Genomic DNA, 17,066 nt, shown 5'->3' with positions numbered 1-17,066 from the left:
CTCCGCTTCCACCCCACCCCCAAGATCAGGGTCATGTGAAGCCATGGGAGCAGGTGGTGGATGGTCGTATGAGCACGAGCAGCTGGTGCATACAACAATATCACATGTCCTGCTTAAGCAATCTCTGAAGAGTATTGATAATGGCTGGGACCACCTGTCTTGAAAAGGCACTACCCAGAAGAAGGAAATGGCAAACCACTTCTGTTTGGAACCTACTTTCTGCTTGGAAAATTTGCAAAGAAAAATCAAAGTCATGGAAAGACCATGACACACATGATACGACACAGCACATAATGAATGAATGAACCTCCTCTCAGTCCAGATGGAAGGTCGCAACCCAAAACGTTGTCCATTTCCCTCCACTGAGTTCTTTCAGCAGTTTGTCTGTTGCTTCAGATTGTAGCATCTGCCAACTCTTATGAGTCCAGATTACACACGTGTCCACTTCTGACAATTAAACAAGTTTTCCTCAAAAACACTGGGTATCAAAATGAAAACAGTTGCACACAGTTTCGTCTGAATACATATTTATTAGATAAATATTAGGTTGTCACATCATCTAACTACATACAGTTTGCAAGACTAAAAATCACAATTAGTTTTCTGACCAGTTTAAAGTATGAAATGATTGCATTGTACATACAATGTACAAACGGGAAAAAAAACAATGGCCATATTTGCAAGTGACACAGGAGATTGTACCCTTTTTGAATTCTTGAATGATCATGATATCAAAAATTGTACAAACTATGAATTTGGTTACAATCTTTTTTTAACCCCCCCCCTCATTTTCTTCATTAATTTTGTAGCACCTTAAAAATATGCAGGTGATCTACTTGATAATACACTGAAGCTAAATATTACACGTAGGTAAAACAAAGGTTTCATCTGAAGGATCAGCGTATATTACAGAGGTGAATGAATGTCAAGACTTCACAAACAGTATATCTCTTTCCACACAGTCACTTCTGATGAACTTCAAGCTGGTTGAGACAATGCACATTTCAGGAAAATGAATGCACTTTTCTTTACATTGAACATGTCTCCCTTTATCATTTACATATGTACACATGTCCCTTAGTCCCTGCTATCTGTCTCTGTATGTCTGTCTGCTTTGTCCTTACAGAAGTCCGAGCAGGGACTCGAAGATCACTGAGGTCCCTTCCCAGCCAGGTTTCCACAGTGATACTTGTAAAACCATGGAGACTACGTGTGTGAAACAGCTCTTTAAAAAAAAAATCAACACAAAACATGCCAGTGCTCACTCACTGGCCTTTTTTCTTTGTTTTAAAGTAACATTACAACATGTTAGAATTTTTTTTCAGGAAAAAAAACTCATTGGCAGTGCATCATCTGTCATTGGAAACTCTTCGCTTCTCCTAGGCATTTTGTTGAAGCCATTTCAAATGAACACTTTGGAACCAGCACCTTGCCGGGCCAAGAGACTGGCTGCCCTTAGAATGGGGATAAACTGAAATGAGAGGTGCAGGAAGTCCACACGGCCAAGACAAGAGTCGAGCAGAAAACTGTCACTTCCTGCTGGGTCAGTTGAGCCCACTGAGTGGGGAAGAGGATTCTCAAGGATGTTAGGTTACACTGAGAGCTAACGGCTGATGTGGTTACGCATGTAACCTTCTCAGAAAATGTAGATTTATTTATTCCTTGGGCAATCACATTATAGTCTCAAACTCTCAGGATAGGATTCTTCTCAATAATTGTCATCCAATATGCCAGCAACTATCCAACATTCATGCCTGGATGAAATATATGACTGTCATATGTTTAAGATCATTTTGACTTCCTCCCTTCTTTCTGTACACCTTACTCATTAACATGTTTAACAGGATAACTCCCTGCAAATTGAGTACCTTTATACACAACCTGTCATTCATCAAACATTTTTGACATTTACAAAGACCAATGAAGAGATTATATTTCGCAATTTCTCTTTCCGTTAAAAGAAACCATAAAACCAAGTAACAAAACATCATAAGCTGCTTATAATGCCAGCAAGTGAAACACATCATTCATTTAACAGAAGTGAACTACACTGCACTAGTGACATGTTCAATCGAGCACACTTGAGATTTAAGAGGGCTAGAAAGGGTATGGAAACATTACTTCTATATTTCGGGAAGCGTGGAGAATGGTTCCTCTGCTCTGTGGAAGAATGGACGGGACACAATTTAAAAAGCACAGGAAAAGACAACCAGTCCCAGTCGTGGAAAAATGTTGAATATTATCAAAGACGTTTCTAAAATATTCACAAAGGTATTTACAATCACATTTTAAACAGTTTGCATACGGAACATTGTGTTTTACAGGAGATGGGAGGGGGTGGGGGCATTTCAGGCGTATTCATTTACCTGGCAGGTTTCTACAGGACGATTACAGATTCAGTACTGCTACTGGCAAAGGCAAACAGTCATTCATTTTCATATCTACAGCTGCATACTGGGAACTAGCATACAATATACAGCAGTTATGGATCAGATGTCAACTTCTTTGAAAGGGAGCAAAGAGGGTGGATGGGAAACAGAAGGCGGCTTTGGAGGTGAAAGTATCGAACAGGCTTCCAGCAGCAAGCTTTATGCTGGGGAAAAAATCAGCTCAATAAAAATTAAAAATAAAGTAAAACAGAATAACTATCAGGAAATGCAACAAATTACTTTGACACTGGCAGATGATAGTGTCACAGGTTAAAAAAAGTATGATTTTTGGGAGTGTAGTTACTTGATTCCTTGGTGGGCGTAAGAAAGGGTCAGACTGTATTAACTGCATGGGTACAGGCAATTGACTCGCACAGGCAGTTTTTCCTCTTTCTTGTCAGCCAGCTATTGAACAACGCTGAGGAAGGTACATCAGGACAGAATGAGGACTAGAGAGAAGAGGTGGCTCATGCAAATAAACCGGAGGCTTGCATGACAAAAGAGGAAAAGGTTCACTGGTGCAAGGACTTCAGTATTGTTTCAAATCCCAAACTTGCAAGGAGAGCATCTGTCTCCGAGGGAAAGCACAGACCAGGGAAAGGTTGCCAATGCCTTCGGTCCCTGATCATAAGGGCTCCCGGCTCCGCCGGTGGATCCCGTCTGGTTGTCAGTCTGTCCATTGCAGCGAACGGCCCTAGGATCGCTGCCGTCACCGTGAGCCATCTGAAGAAGACTGAGTCACAAATGCGAGAGGTCCGTCTGCCGTCCTCTCAGGAAGGACAGGACGCTGGCTTGTCAGAACCTACTGGCAAAACACCTGAGGACTGCTCTAAAGTACTGCAAGGGAGGGATGTGCTTGCATGCCGACTGCAGGCTGTCAGCGGCCCCTTGCATTGCAAGCTGGAGGAAACGTCTGTACAGGAGACCCGTTGGGTGTGGAAGTCACAACTTCTCATTCACTGCTTTTGCACCAATTTCCCAATTTGATATCCAGGTCAGTGGCTTTGTGCTTTCTTGTTGCATCCTGACCTAAATACTCTACACCTGTGACTCCTTAGTTCATTCGCTCCTTCTGCAGGAGCTGCTGTGTGGAAGATTTCGGCTTCTGGCGATTTAGAGGGACTCAGGACGGGAATAAGAGTGGTAGTGGAAAAGAACATCTTGGGGACTGGTCTGCGAAGATAATTTCTTCCCGCTCTTCGTTGCTGTTTTCTCAAATTTAGCACCTGGAGCTCTTCCTATTTGTTCGGAACACTGGTTTGATAAAGCTTACAAGAATATTTCTGATGAAGGCGAATATCCGGAACTCAGTAGCAAGACCTAAGAAGCTTCCTTCCCCACCCCTCTGCCCACGCTGCTCTCTGCCTGTGGAAGTGTGTAAGAAGATCATTCCCGAAGTACTAGGATCCTGGAGTGCACCGTTTCATCTAGTGTATGGATGCTTGCAGAAAAGGGTGTTTGACTTCTTGTGCGGCTACCTGGCAAAGGATGGACGAAGGGTTGGGCTCTCAGTTGGTCTCAAACAGAGAAAGGAGGTCATCGTTGCTATTGCTGGGCAAGTCAGGAGGGCCAAGGTAGGAGAGGAGCTCATCTGGATTTGTGAATTCTGGAATAAGCTGCAACAAGATCAAAAAACAAACATTCAGTGATATCCTGGGTACAACAATACACGTCATAACTCAACAACAAGACAGTATTAATCAAAGAAATATGATCAGAACGGAAAGGCTGTTGACTACCCATACATTTTGATTGTAGATTGTTACCAGAGCCATTAAACAGTACATTTTACCAAGTTATAAAAAGAAATTTGCTCCCATCATACTGCAGCAATGGGCAAAGTGTAATATTCTCACTGGATTAAATTGTACCTTGAAGCTTATTGAGTTAATTATGAAACTGTTCTGCTGTAAAAGGCCTCATCAACACCTTAGTTTCTTCTCCCCATTTCATTTTGAAAAGAGATGGTTAATAATTGTAAGAAATGTCTGGCAGGATTCAGACAGTTTTGGACCACTGATCCAGAGATAGAAATTTTATTTAGAGATACAGTGTAGAATGCTCGCTTCCAGACCAACAAGCCACACTGCTCAGCATCGTACTGTTTTAACCCTAGTCTAATCACAGGACACTCCACAATAACCAATTAATCTACTGACTGGTACAACTTTAGACCGTGGGAGGAAATTGGAGCACCTGGAGGAAACCCACATGGTCACAGGGAGAATGTACGAACCCCTTACAGACAGAGCCAGAATTATACCCTGAACTTCAATGTCCCAAGCTGTATTAGCGTCATGCTAACTGCTACACTACCCAATGTGAATTTATCAAGTGGCTCACTTGTTTCTGAGTCCGAAGTGCACTAGTTCAATACAGTTGTGGCCCCAAAGTGGTGCTGAGAGTACGCTGTATTTGAGGGCCCAAATACCTCGGTTCATAGAGCATTTGAGAAAATCTAAATGTCGCTGGTTAATTATAGCACTTGCACATTGTGATCAGGGTCTTAAAAGTACAGTTAGGCCATTTAGAACAGCAAAGATATTCCTTCACACAACCAGATGAATCTTGAGAATTCCCAATACTGATTCCCAGAGACAGTGGTCAGTCTTTAAAATTCAATATCCCAGAGCAGCTGAGATCATTGAAACCTGAAACCAAAGGATTTTGTGATTACTATAGAAATCAAGGGATATGGGGTCAGGGTAGGTGTTGAGGGAGAGCATCTGCCATGTTCTAGATGGACAGCAAGCATAGCGTTGAGATGCCGAATTATCAAATATCGAAAAAATTAAATGAAAAGCAAGTTTGTTTTTTTTACACAGAGGGTGGATGCATATCCTGAGGGGAGTGACAGATGCGGATATGATCCAGGTGCTCAGGAGGCTGTTCAGCACCTGAATAGGCAGGGAATGGAGGGATCGATCAAGTGCAGGCAGAAGGGATTCAGTTTAACTTAGCATTGTGTTAGGTGCAGACATTGTGGGCTGAATGGCCTGTTCCTGTGCTGTTCTGTCTCTTGGAGTGTTTTGAGCAATGGCTCTATAAGAAAAGTGATGTTAAAGATTTATAAAGATGAGCTTTATTCGTCACATGTGCATCGAAAAGCACAGTGAAATGCGATCACGAGGAAATCTGCAGATGCTGGAAATTCAAGCAACACACACAAAATGCTGGTGGAACGCAGCAGGCCAGGCAGCATCTACAGGGAGAAGCGCTGTCGATGTTTCAGGCTGAGACCTTTCATCAGGACTAACTGAAAGGAAAGATAGTAAGAGATTTGAAAGTAGGTTCACCCCACCCCCTCTGGTCTTCTCCTATCATTTTGCTTTTTCCCCTTCCCCTCCTACTTTCAAATCTCTTACCATCTTTCCTTTCAGTCCTGACGAAGGGTCTCGGCCCGAAATGTCGACAGCACTTCTCCCTATAGATGCTGCCTGGCCTGCTGTGTTCCACCAGCATTTTGGGAAATGCGATGTTCGCATCAACAACCAACACAGTCTTAGCCTGTGCTGGGCGCAGCCTGTAACTTACTAACCCTAACCCATTGAGACATATCAGGTTTTTCAAAGGAGGGACAAAGTTACAGAGTAAGGAATGGTGATTTCAGCAGTGCCTACAAATTTCCTTCTCCCATGTTCTCGTGCTCCCGATAGCAAGTGTATCCGTTTGGGTTATCTGGAGAAATCTGCGGTAGCAGAACATTGCATTCGCGATCGCCATAGGATTGAGTTTAACGGCACAAAAATTACTGTGCCAAGCCAAAGGCTTTTGGGACCGCCTGGTAAAGGAAGCCATTCAAAAGAAATTTAACAAAGATGAAGATCTTGCTCTAAGTAAGAACTGGAATTTGATTGTAAACAAGGCAAGACAGCAGAAATCTGATTGGATGAGGACTAACCAATAAGGATGGATAGGCAACAGGGGTATAAATACCACCAGACTAGACATGCCCAGGCATAATCTCTGATGAAGATGGCAGAGTCTGTCACTGAAACGTCAGATAAAATTGATACCTGTACTCAGCTGTAAGTTCGAGAAGAGTTTATTTGTAATATCTGCTGGGAAAGCTCTGGCTCCTTTTTCAATCTCAGGGTGACATATACGTACTTTGATAACACATTTACTTTGATCCCCGAAGAGTATGGAAGCCAGATCATTAAAAGTATTTGAGGTTGATATTTTTGAAAGGTAGGGGAATTGGAGCCTCTGGGGAACTGGTGCAGAAGAGGAGATGAGATCAGTGGAGCTCAGCCAAGATCACATAGAATGATGCGGCAGAGTTGAGGGACCTACTCTTGTTGTACTTACTTGGTGTTCCTGTGACACCAATATCTTCCATGAACTAAGCACTTCCTTCTACCCAGATATAAGTTGGCAAATGATGGATATCAAAACACAGCCAGATTGGAAATGTATACAGAAAACTAAGTGGAAAAGGGCACCTTTGTCCTGATCTACTTTTCATAATTTGATGAGAGATACATTGCAGAATCAAGAATCCAACATGAATGAGGAAGTGAGGGAAATAAATAGATGCCAGAATATTGTACTAGAGAAGTTGGTGAGCTTAAAAGCTGATTGACATTATAGACTTTTGAAAGAGCTGGCTTATTTTTATTTACTATATTTTATTTAGAGGTACGGTGCAGAACAGGCCGTCCCAGCCCAACGAGCCACGCTGCCCAGCAACCCACCCATTTAACACTGGCCTAATTGCAGGACAATTTACAGTGACCTATTTACCTGCTAACAGGTACATCTCTGAATTGTGGGAGGAATCTGAAACATCCAGGGAAAAGCCCATGCAGTTCATGGGAGGAGGTACAAACTCCTTACGGACCGCGCCAGCACTGAACTCCAAACTCCGGAACGCCCTGAACTGTATTAGCATTGCGCTAAGCACTATATTGTGCCACCTCTATGCTACCAGAGTTTCAGGGATAGTGATCCTCTGATTCGCAACTTCCAAAGTTCAACAGATTCTGGGATTGCTTTGGAGATTGGAGAACAACAAATGTGATCTCACTATTTGAGAAGGGAATAGAGATGGGATATTTAATGTCAATATCAGGGGCCATACTGGAATCTAAAATAATGTCATAGAAGCATCTATGGAGGGGAATAAATTACTGACATTTTGGACCTGATGAAAGTCTTGGCCTGAAACATTGACCATTTATTCCACTCCACAGATACTGCCCGACCTGCTGAGTTCCTCTAGCATTTTGTGTCTGTTACTCTGGATTTCCAGCATAAGCAAAATCTCTTGTGTTTATAATATCATTGAAGAACACACAGAAAAAAATAATAGGTCTCAACAGAGTAAGCATGAAGAGATGAAGAAAAATCATGCTTTCGAGGATGTGGCTGTTCTAATGGATAAGGTGGAAACCAATGGATGGGACGCAGTTGGACTTTCAGCAGGCATGTGATGAGATCCCACATAAGAAGCTGGTCAACAAAGTTTGAGCACATATAGTTGGGGGTGGTATACCGACATGCAGTAGGTCACAGGACAGAAGATAAGATTAGCTTTGTCACTTGTACATCAAAACATCAAACTATACAGTGAATTACATCGCTTACATCAGTGACTAACACATGTTTCCAACGTCAAAGTAGCTGCCCACAACTTACTAACACTGCACCATACATCGTGTTTTGGAGTGTAGGAAAAAAGCAGAGCATCTGGAGGAAACCTACATAGTAACAGCCAGAAAGTACTGTAAAGTGTTGCACTAACGATTGTACTACTGCCACAAAGCTAGCACAGGAAACAGGGAAACTGATCTTCCTCAGGATAGCTGATGGGGTACAACAGGAATTGGTGACAGGTTTCAGCTTCTTACAACTTGGCTGAGGGGATTGACTGACATCCTGCCAAGTTAACTAATGATACTAAGCTAAGTGGAACTGTCAGTACACAGGCGGATGTAAGGAGACTTTAAGCCTCTTTACTCATTGATGCAATCACAAAGAAGACATATCAGTGGCCATGCTTCAACTGGAGTTTGAGGACAATTGGTATATCACAAAGACTCCAGCAGATGTACCATGGAGAGTATTCTAACTGGTTGCATCACCGCCTGGTATGAAAATTCCAGTGCGCAGGATTGGAAAGAGCTCTAGAGGGACGTAGACTCATCACAGGGCGGACATTACTACTATCAGGAAGGAGATAAAGGAGGCCAAAGATCCACACTCAAATTTTTAGAACAGCTTCTTCTCCTCCACCATGAGATTTCTGAATGGACACTACTTCACTATTTTGCTCATTTTTTACTTTTTAAATGTGTATTTCTTGTAGCAATTTATAGTAAATTTTTAAATGTATTGCATTGTACTGCTGCCAACATATTTCATGACATATGTCAGTGCTATTAAACCTGATTCAGACTCAAGGACAAATCGACAACACCGTGAGTGGACAGGAACATGGCGGATGGAATATATTGAGAAACGAAAGGGAAAATCAATATGGGACTGCACTGAGGTCCTTCTGCTGGAGGTGCTGCCTCACAAGATTAGTGACCCTCCACTGCTCTCTGTGTGGAGAATACAGTTCCTTCTGCATGTGTCCTCCCTCCCACCCCACCATCTCACATCCCAAAGACGTGTGAGTTGGTGGGTTATTTGACTTTTGTTCCGGTGGCAAAAGCTGTGGTGAATTGATGAGAAGGTAGGGAGAATAAAATGGCTAGCATGGGCTTAGAGGGCCAAAGGGCTTGTTTCTGTGCTGTATGGCTCTGTGTACAGAAGAGTGGACATATGGGAGTCTAAATGGTAACACAACACTATTACAGCACCAACGATCCGGGTTCAATTCCCATTGCTGCCTCTAAGGAGCTTCTGCATTTCCCCCCATTGCTCCGGTTTCCTCCCACATTCCCAAGATGTACGGGTTTGTAGATTAATTGGTCACATGGGTCTAATTAGGTGGCGTGGACTCACTGGGCCAGAGGGCCTGTTACCATGCTGAACGTACAAATAACAATTAAATAAGTAATGTTAAGTCTCAGAAGGACTCAAATGTGTTCTGTGAAAGTTCACATGAAAGCTCAGCACTCATTAACAAGGGTTGGCATGGCAATGTGACCCGGGTTCTATTCCTGCCACTGTCTGTAAGAGTTTGCACGTTCTCCCCGTGACCATGTGGGTTCCTCCCAGGTCCAAAGATGTACCCGTTGGTGGATAATTGGTCATTATAAATTGTCCTGTGATTAGGGTAGGGTTAAATTGGGGTTGTTAGGTGGCTCAGCTCAAGGGGCCGGAAGGGCCTGCTCCACACTGTATCTCAATAAAAATTTAAAAAACATCTAATGGTAGATTAGTCTTCATTGGGATTTGAATACGGATAAGAAGTCTTATTGTAATTATACAGACCACAACTGAAGGAATGCATAAAGTGTTGGTCTCTTCACCTAAGACAGAATGGATATAGACAGAAAGAGACTGGGGAGGAGGAGAGAATGGGTAGATCAAGAGTTTAGAAGAATGAGAGGAGATCTCATCAAAACTGAAAACATTCTGAAAGGATTTGACAGGCTCGATGCAGGGAAAAGGCTCCCCCGTACTTTGTGGACTGCTCCCAGCACATCCTTTAAGTTGCATTGGATGTTAACACAACAGACACATTTCACTGAATGTGAGGAGATCAAAGGAGCTGCCAGGATGCTGCCTGGACTAGGGAGCAAGTCTTACAAGGATAGTTTGAGACAACTAGGCTTTTCTCTTAGGAGTGAAGGAAGTTAAGAGGTGACTTGATAGAGATGTATAAGATGATAAGAGGCACAGATCGAATGGTTACAACTAGAGACCTTTCCCCAGTGTAGAAATAGCTAATAATAGGACGGGGCATAACTTTAAGGTGATTGGAGGAAAATATTGGGTTAGGTTTTCTCTACACAGAGTGGTGGGTGCATGAAACGTGCTACTAGGGGTGGTGGTAAAGGCATTAGGGACAACTAACAGCAAGACACCCAAAATGCTGGAAGAATCTATGGAAAAGAATAAACAGTTGATCTTTCAAGCAGAAACCCTTCATCAGGACTGGAAAGGAAAGGGGGAGAAGCTGGAATAACAAGAATGAGGGGAGGGGAAGGGAAGAAGGACAAGCTGGAAGGTGATAGGTGAAGCCAGGTTGGGGGGAAGGGTGGGACATTTAAGAGACTCTTAGATAAGCACATGAATGATAGAAAAATGGAGAGTTATGTGAGAGGCAGAGTTAGATTGATCTTAAAGTAAGTTAAAATGATGGCATGGCATTGTGGGCTAAAGGACCTGTGCTGTTCTATTTTCTATGAGATGGGGATACTGCAAGAAAACGGCGATGAAATGAACCCTGATCTTGAATGACAGTGGAGGAGGCTTGGAGAGCAACCTGAGGATGAGAATACTTCTTGTTGCTGACACATGGAGACTTCGCATATTGAGCCTCTATCAGCCAATTCATTTTTCTGTGATCAGTGAAGACTCAAAATATGTTTGCTTTTTCCACAATTCTCAATCAGAACATCTTATGCATTTTGATATTTTTGGAGGGTTCTGACTGAAAATATGTTAACTATAAATCTGCAAAAAAAAAAAATCACCTGTGTAAGTGCACAGTCTGAAAATATTTGCAAAAATGTAGTATAAAGGGAGAGCCATGATTGAAATGTGAAACTGAATGCTTTTCCCTTGCAGGAGGGGTTTGCATTGTGGCAGTTAGGGATTCCTAAAGTCAATTTAGACTGCATGAATGAAGTGTGGTAAATATTCCTGCAACATACTAAAATGAATTGGGCATAATCATCACAGTTTGCCGTCGATATATGTTTGAAGTTATAAAATGCTGGAAGTATTAAAAAATAATCTCCTTGTAGTGTTTTCCCAATAATAAATTTGGAGCTGCAGACCACACAGATTAAACGCCCCATGTGCTTATTAAATCCAAGGTTTTTTAAATGCATTTAAAACATTTACATGTTTTTAAATGTATCGCAGCTTCATAAATCTCTACTTAGGCTGTATCTGGAAATTTGCATTCACTGCTTGTCGCCTCGTCATAGGAAGGACGTGGAGTCTTTGGAAAGTGTGCAGCAGCGGTTCACCAGGACATTTGCTGTCTGGGTTAGAGGGCATGTGCTATAAGGAGAGGCTGGACAAAGTTGGATTGCTTTCTCTGGAGCACCGGACGCTGGGGGAAACATGATAGAAGTTTGTAAGATTACCAGAGGCAGAGATAAGAATAGACAGCTGGTCTCGTTCTCCTAGGGTCGAAATGACTCATATTAGAGGTGAGAGGGGGCAAGTTCAAAGGAGATGTGCAGGTTAAGTTTTATTTTGGATTGAGTGCACTGGGTACCTGGAATGCGCTTTCAGGGGTGTTAGTAAGAGTCAAATAAAGACATTTAAGAAGCTCTCAGAAAGGTACATTAATATGCAGAAAATGGAAGGATAGGACATTGTATAGGAGAAAGGATTAACGTCACAGAGTCATAGAGCACTACAGCACAGAAACAGGCCCTTTGGCCCATTCAGTTCATGCCGAACCATTATTCTGCCTAGTCCCATCAACTTGCACCTGGACCGTAGTTCTCCATACCCCTTCCATTCATGTACTTATCCAAACTTTGTTAGTTTAGTTCGATGTTTAATCACTAGCTTAGTTTGTTAAGAATTTCCTTCTTAATTTATTCACAACATGTTGTCGTGGTGTACTGTTCTGTTCCACGTATATTTATGTTTGCTGAGGGCACTTGTCCTGACATTATACTGCCACTTCCCACTTTAAACACAAACAGGAACAATGGCGACTGCATGGATTCAGTACAAACGTGGGATAAACCACGTGAATCCTTCGCAAATTATTTTTTTGCTATGTTTAATGTAACAAAAAATCTAAAGATGCATGCGTATGTGTATGGTTTCAATGTGGAGGAAAGAAACGTGGCAAAAGATTACAAAAGCACTAACTCCAGCAGTCACTTTTAAACCTGGATCCTTTCTCGGTGGGTGCCGCATCCTTAACACTTCTATTTAATGTAAATCAGTGGAGATTTTTGGAGTGGACTTTGTGTCCTGCACATAAACATTGTGTCACAAATACTGTTTCCTATAGTGGATGGGAGAATTAGCCATTCCTTTTGGAAGAAGGGTCTCGGCCCAAAATGTTGACTGTTTATTCTTTTCTATAGATGCTACCTGACCTGCTGAGTTCTTCCAGCACTTTGTGGGTGTAGTGTTTCTTTAACAGTTTTATACATGAACAAAGTTAAAATTTGTACTCTTGTGTGTTTGGGAAATTCAGCTACCCTTTACTATTATCCAACACACTGAGGAGTTAAGGTTAAATACTTACAGATGCTGACTATCCACAAAATAGTTTGTTTCTGTAACATGATCGGTTTTGAAACCATTTGAACACATTTTTACAATATTAATTCTTCTTTCAAGGGGCAATGGGGTGAATGTTACAGACATTACTGTGAATCGTAAATTATACGGAACAGTTTGATTGATGGTTAGAGGTGAAGAGGTCAAATATCAAGAGCAGTTCAAGAAGGGGATTCAGTTGTACAGAAGGCCCAGTCTCGGTTGAGTCTGGTTGGTAAGGTTCATTGAGACTGGCTCTTTCCCAATCTTAGCCACAGCTAAGTCCACAAGTTATTCCATAGGCTTGGAAAACTGTCCTGCTGTTTCAAATGCTGGAAATCTTGCACCACACAGACGCACACACGCACACACCTCAGCAAGTTAGGCAGCATCTATGGAGGGGAATAAGCAGTTGACGTTTCAGGCCGAGACCCTTCATTGGGACTGGGTAGACTACAAGTTGGCAGATAATAGGTCAGACCGGATTAGGGGAAAGTGGGTGGGTGGGGAGGGGGTTGAAGTGAGAAGCTGCGTGGTCATAGGTGAAACTGGTAAAGAGCTGAAGAAGAAGGAATCCGATGAGAGGACAGTTGGCCATGGAAGAAAGGAAAGGAGGAAAGGAACTGAGGGAGGTGATGAGTGATAGGGTAACTTGAATGGGGATGGATGGGGGGGGGGGGGGGGGAAAGAAATTACTGGAAGTTGGAGAAATCAATGTTTATGCCATCAGGGTGGAGGCTACCTAGACGGAAACCTATCCCCTTCTGAGCTTCTTACTACCACCTGGCAGCTTGGAATCCTTCCCCTTCCCTCTTTCTTTCTAGTCCTGATGAAGTTTCTTGGCGCGAAATGTTGATTGTTCATTCCCCTCTATAGATGCTGCCTGACCTGGTGAGCTCCTCCAACATTGTGTGCGTGTGACTCAGGAAAGGTTGTTTCCAGTTGGTCAAAATGTTTAAGAAGAGATTGCTCCATTTTCTGCACCAATTAGGACTTGAGCTTTTCTTATTTCCTATTCTACACCCTCCAACCCGCCCCCCCCCCCCCCAAGTCATTGTAGAATAGGTTGGACGTGGTGGAGTAGGAAAGGCAAGTGAGATCTCATTTTCCCCATATGATTGCACTTTATTGTGCCGGAGCATTCTGGAGGTTGGAAAATGTTTGAATCCATTGGGATGAGGCACGACCAGCATTCATTGCCGTTGAGAATGCGCTGATGAGGTGTCTCTTTGAGCCTCTGCTGTCTGTGTGATGATTGTGTTCGGACAGTGCTTTTGGAGGGGGTGTTTCAGCATTTGCAGTGATTCAGGAATTTTGTTTCCAAGCTGGGGTAGTGTGTGACTGATACTGAACTTGAAGATTGCCCGAGGGATAAAGGTTGTGAGTTTGGGAGATGTTGCTAAAGCTGATGGGAAGGATGTACAGAGGATGATGAGGTCATAATCTCTGTAACTGGGGCAACTTCCAATCTCTTTGCCACCCACTCACTGGTTGCACCATGTGAACAACTATCACCTCCGAAGGATTGGAGAGCCTCACACGTAATGTTCCCCTTCTCACATCAACCAGTCTTAGTTACTTCTCTGAGACAAAAACTGGGCGGAATTATAGTGATGTGCCCATCCCCCGCCAGGAAAGACTCGAAGTGAGAACTTCCACAACAAAGAGTGAACCATCTGAACCTCATTCAGTCTCAGCATTTGTGTTTCTACACCACTGATCCCCACAGGAGGCGAGGTGGGATTAAAATTGAACCGAATGTCCTGCCCCATGCCAGGGACCAACTCTGGACAGTTTCTAAACCCCTGCTGTTATCAATCTTAAAAAAAAACGATTTAAAAACAGATCACGTTAAGAAAGCATTTGTGTTACAGCCAGCCTTTTGATTGTCTTCCCAGCTGCCTCTTATGTATTTTAGGATGACTTGTCACTTGTTAGAAACTCTGCTGGACTCTGCCTCATTGTATGAACCAATTCTTGTCTCCCTGATCACTTTGCTTCCCTTCCCGTTAGACATCTGATCATTCTGATGTGTTGTACAATAAATGGCCATTTCTTTAACAGAACAACAGACAGGTGAATTGAGCAGCCAAGTATTCTATTCTCTCCCTAGAGTGCTGCAGTACACAGTAACACGTGAAAATGTATGACACAATGATGTGATATGAGGTGCATTTCTGTGCCCGGAATTTGCTGGCAGTGGATGGGCAAGCAAATGAGAGCACGACACACACTTACATCCAGTGATGGTTCCGGCATGTCAGACGCTCCCTGACCACCAGCCTGACCTTCCAAGGTGGAGGGCGGGTGAAAGGTCAGATCACTGTGTGGATGGTTGCTAGGAACAACCTGCCGGGGTTGCTGGGCGGGACCACTGTGATGTAATGGCTGCCCTGATTGGCTGCTGGGGTGAGGTGCGTGCATACCTTTCTGCATGGAACTATGGGACTGATCAGTACTGCCAGGATGAGACATCTGCGGAGGAGGAAGCAGGACAGAGTGAGGCCACAAGGTACAGTGCTCAAGACGTCTGAAGAATGTTAATACCAAACCCAGCCATTAGACAGGAGCGAAAGCCAATCCCCACTCAAGACCTTCCAAATCTCACTGGAGGAATAGCAGGAAATGAACTCTGCAGCATTAACTTGCAATGCCTAACATCTGTCAAGCCTAAAGCACCTTTAAGAACATTTACCCAGATTTCTGCAGAGCAGCTGAATTTTAAGATGACTTACACAGAATTCTAGAGAACAGCTGGATCTCCAACAAAACTTCTAGGGATTAGCTAGATCTGTACGAAAGTTTACAAAATATCTCCAGAACAGCTAGATCTTTATCAGAATTTCAAGGGAACAGTTGGATCTTTAAGAAAATTTACAAAATTTCTTTAGTTTAGCTTGATTCTTAATAAAATTTCTAGAAAACAGCGGGATCTTAAAGTAAACTCACAAAATGTCTTGAGAACAGCTGGATCCTTACTAAAATTTCTATCGAACAGATGGATCTTGAAGTAAATATCTAGGGAACAGCTACACCTTTAAGAAATTTTTTTAAATTTCGAAGGAGCAATTGGATCTTGAAGAAAATTCATCCAGAATTCTAAGAGAACAGCATCACTTAACAATTTAAATTAAAATAATAATTTAAAGTCTCTCGATACCCAGCTCTTTTTGCACCATTAACAACGTATCAGGGCAGGTTGTGCTCAGATGTCTAATAGGATGTTCCTTTGTGTTGGTCTATTTGGGCTGAAATATATTACTAAGTAAAGTTAGCTCCTCTGTAAAGAAAATGACTCTTTACTAAATGATGTTCTATTAACTTTAAGGGAAGGGAAGCATGTTGAGGATCCTGATGGGGATTTACATTCGGAAAGAAAATTTAGAAAATATACTTTTCAATTGATATAGAAACTTTCATTACATGGTTCAGAACGAGGCCCTGGTCTTCAGCAGAATTCTCTGTTTAGCTCAAAGAAAAAGGCAGTGGGAGGGAAATTTGTTGGTTATTTGTGCAAGAAATCAAGATAGTTGTGACTATGCATTGTACTGAACTGCTTCATCCGATTCTGTCAACTATCATACTTTTAAGAACAAGAAAGATTTCTGCCCTACGCATGAACCATATAGGGGAGGATGCTTTATTCGTGCTCCGAAGAGCCTTTTATTATTAAGTTTAAACTTTCCAGCCAGCAATCTTATATCATCTTCAAAAACATATACGTCAGCTGAATACTGCAGAGTTGGGAATATTGTTTCTCCCTTTTAAACAAAACCCTTACTTGTGCGTGCATGTATTTCCCCGGGAAAGCTTGCTAATGGCAGGCGTATCTTTCCAACGTCAAAGGCCAGACATGCACGTATTGTCCACTTTGACATGGTGAAAGGTTGGCAGCACCCAGTGACATCGTTAGCATTCTCAGCACCAGGCAGCTGCTCGGCAGAACTTTCCGATGCAGACTTTGTTTTGGGCGGGGGCAGGAAGGAGAAGCTCATCCAGTTGTACCAGAAGTTTGGTCAGACGACACTGGAGTACTCTGAGCAGCTTTGGGCCCCTTATCTATGAAAAGATAGGAGAGGGTCCAGAGGAAGCTCACAAGAATGATTCCAGGGATGAAAAGGTTAATGTATGAGGAGTGTTTGATGGTTCTAGGCCTGAACCCACTGGAGTTTAGAAAACTGGGGGGGGGGGGGGGGGGGCATGATCTCATTAAAACCTATTGAATATTGAAAGGCCTAGACAGAATGGATGTGGAGTGGATGTTTCCGATAGTGGGTG

At 42.7% G+C, this 17,066-nt stretch overlaps 1 protein-coding gene across 11 annotated transcripts in view; it reads right to left on the bottom strand.

The window, feature by feature from the left end:
• Positions 1-510: 510 nt before the first annotated feature.
• The window catches only part of zmiz1a (zinc finger, MIZ-type containing 1a), a 418,554-nt gene continuing 401,998 nt past the window's right edge, over positions 511-17,066 (bottom strand). For 10 of the 11 annotated variants that reach the window (XM_073025599.1, XM_073025597.1, XM_073025596.1 and 7 more), the window contains 2 exons: positions 15,027-15,263; positions 511-4,045 (listed from right to left, as the gene is read on the bottom strand). In XM_073025599.1, the coding sequence (XP_072881700.1) occupies positions 3,938-4,045; positions 15,027-15,263 (345 nt within the window). In that variant the 3' untranslated portion in view covers positions 511-3,937. The remainder of the gene's footprint in view (positions 4,046-15,026; positions 15,264-17,066) is intronic. The other variant, XM_073025606.1, reaches the window with a different exon arrangement.

This window comes from Hemitrygon akajei, chromosome 21, assembly GCF_048418815.1.
Source record: "Hemitrygon akajei chromosome 21, sHemAka1.3, whole genome shotgun sequence".
In the NCBI taxonomy this organism is placed as follows: Eukaryota; Metazoa; Chordata; class Chondrichthyes; order Myliobatiformes; family Dasyatidae; genus Hemitrygon; species Hemitrygon akajei.
Note: the sequence above shows the minus strand (reverse complement) of the source record. Positions and strands in the feature narration are given on the sequence as shown.